This window comes from Aphanomyces invadans, assembly GCF_000520115.1.
Source record: "Aphanomyces invadans strain NJM9701 unplaced genomic scaffold supercont1.40, whole genome shotgun sequence".
In the NCBI taxonomy this organism is placed as follows: domain Eukaryota; phylum Oomycota; class Saprolegniomycetes; order Saprolegniales; family Verrucalvaceae; genus Aphanomyces; species Aphanomyces invadans.
In genome coordinates, this window is record NW_008580185.1 from 526944 (window position 1) to 528124 (window position 1181).

A 1181-nucleotide genomic window follows, 5' to 3' on the forward strand; every position below is an offset into this window, starting at 1 on the left:
TGAGACAATCTGGTCGTCAAATATTTGGCGAACCAATCATTTTGCATACCTGCATCTAGTTAACTAAAAACTGCCCTTTCTGCACGTTGACGATGCTATTCAGACCAGGTTTGAGAAGAACAAGCACGGTAAACTTCAAGGAACTTAGGAACCTAGATTATCCACTAGCCTAAACTCCTAATACATTCTCACTTTCCAATTTCCCATCAACTGGTTACGAGCCCAAGAGCTCCTTCCACCGCCTCCTCCGCACACCGCCGCCCGAGCCTTTCGTCGCCCGAGCCGCCCTGCCCCCTGACTGCCTGCCCGCCGCCTCAAGAGCCAGCCGAAGCCAGCCAGCCAGCGTTCAAGACCCACATTCGTTCATCATTACAGCTCACCTGTTCTCCTTTTGTGAGGTACGGGGAAGTACCTTCGGGGAAAGACTGTAAGTTCGTTTGTGGTTTGGCACTAAACTCCTAGTAGAGTTTGCCATTTTATGCGGGACCCCGTCAAGTCGATCGTCAGCAAAACCGACATCAACCGCCTGCGCAAGCAACGCCAAGTCAAGGCCAAAAAGAGCGCGCCACTGGAGCAAGTCTTTGTCCGCGTCAAGACCGAATCCAAACTAGACAAAGTTCGCCAGGACCTTGCCGACGCTATCAACCGCGTCAAACGAATCAATCGCCACTTCGAAGACGTTCTTATCAAGGAGTTCGCGTCCACAGACCGACGGCTAATTCCCAATACCCGTTCTGTGCTGCAAACGCTCAACGTGCACCTTCACAATTGCTCCAATCTCGTCGACAATATCCTCTTAAAGAAAGTCAAATTCTACCTTGAAGAGAAGAACCTGCCACTTATCAAATCTCGTGGCTACAAGTAAACTTGTTTAATCACTCAAACTGTTTTCTCTCGTTTGTTGTATTGAATCATGGAAGTCAAAAACCCCGTCCATGTGTTCACCGGAAAGGCATACAACGAATGGGAATGCCGTCTCCTCGCGTATCTCAAAGAAGTCGCTGAGATTGTCGAAGGTACCATGCCTCCAACTCATGCCGACTATTACGCCAAGAATCGCCTTGCTCGCGCGATTATCCTCTCTGCCCTTGACGATGCCCACGTCCGCATGGTCTTCAAAATCCGTGACGCTGCAACGATGTTGTCACGACTTCGTGAACGCTACGGCAACAAGTCCTTTA

At 50.0% G+C, this 1181-nt stretch overlaps 1 protein-coding gene across 1 annotated transcript; it reads left to right on the forward strand.

Moving 5' to 3' along the window:
• Positions 1-405: 405 nt before the first annotated feature.
• On the forward strand, positions 406-865 carry H310_12589 (hypothetical protein; the record flags this gene model as incomplete). The annotated part of the gene is made up of 1 exon (XM_008879715.1): positions 406-865. The coding sequence occupies exon 1, from the start codon at positions 479-481 to the stop codon at positions 863-865; it is 387 nt and encodes a 128-aa protein (XP_008877937.1). The 5' UTR covers positions 406-478.
• Between the last annotated feature and the right edge of the window lie 316 nt (positions 866-1181).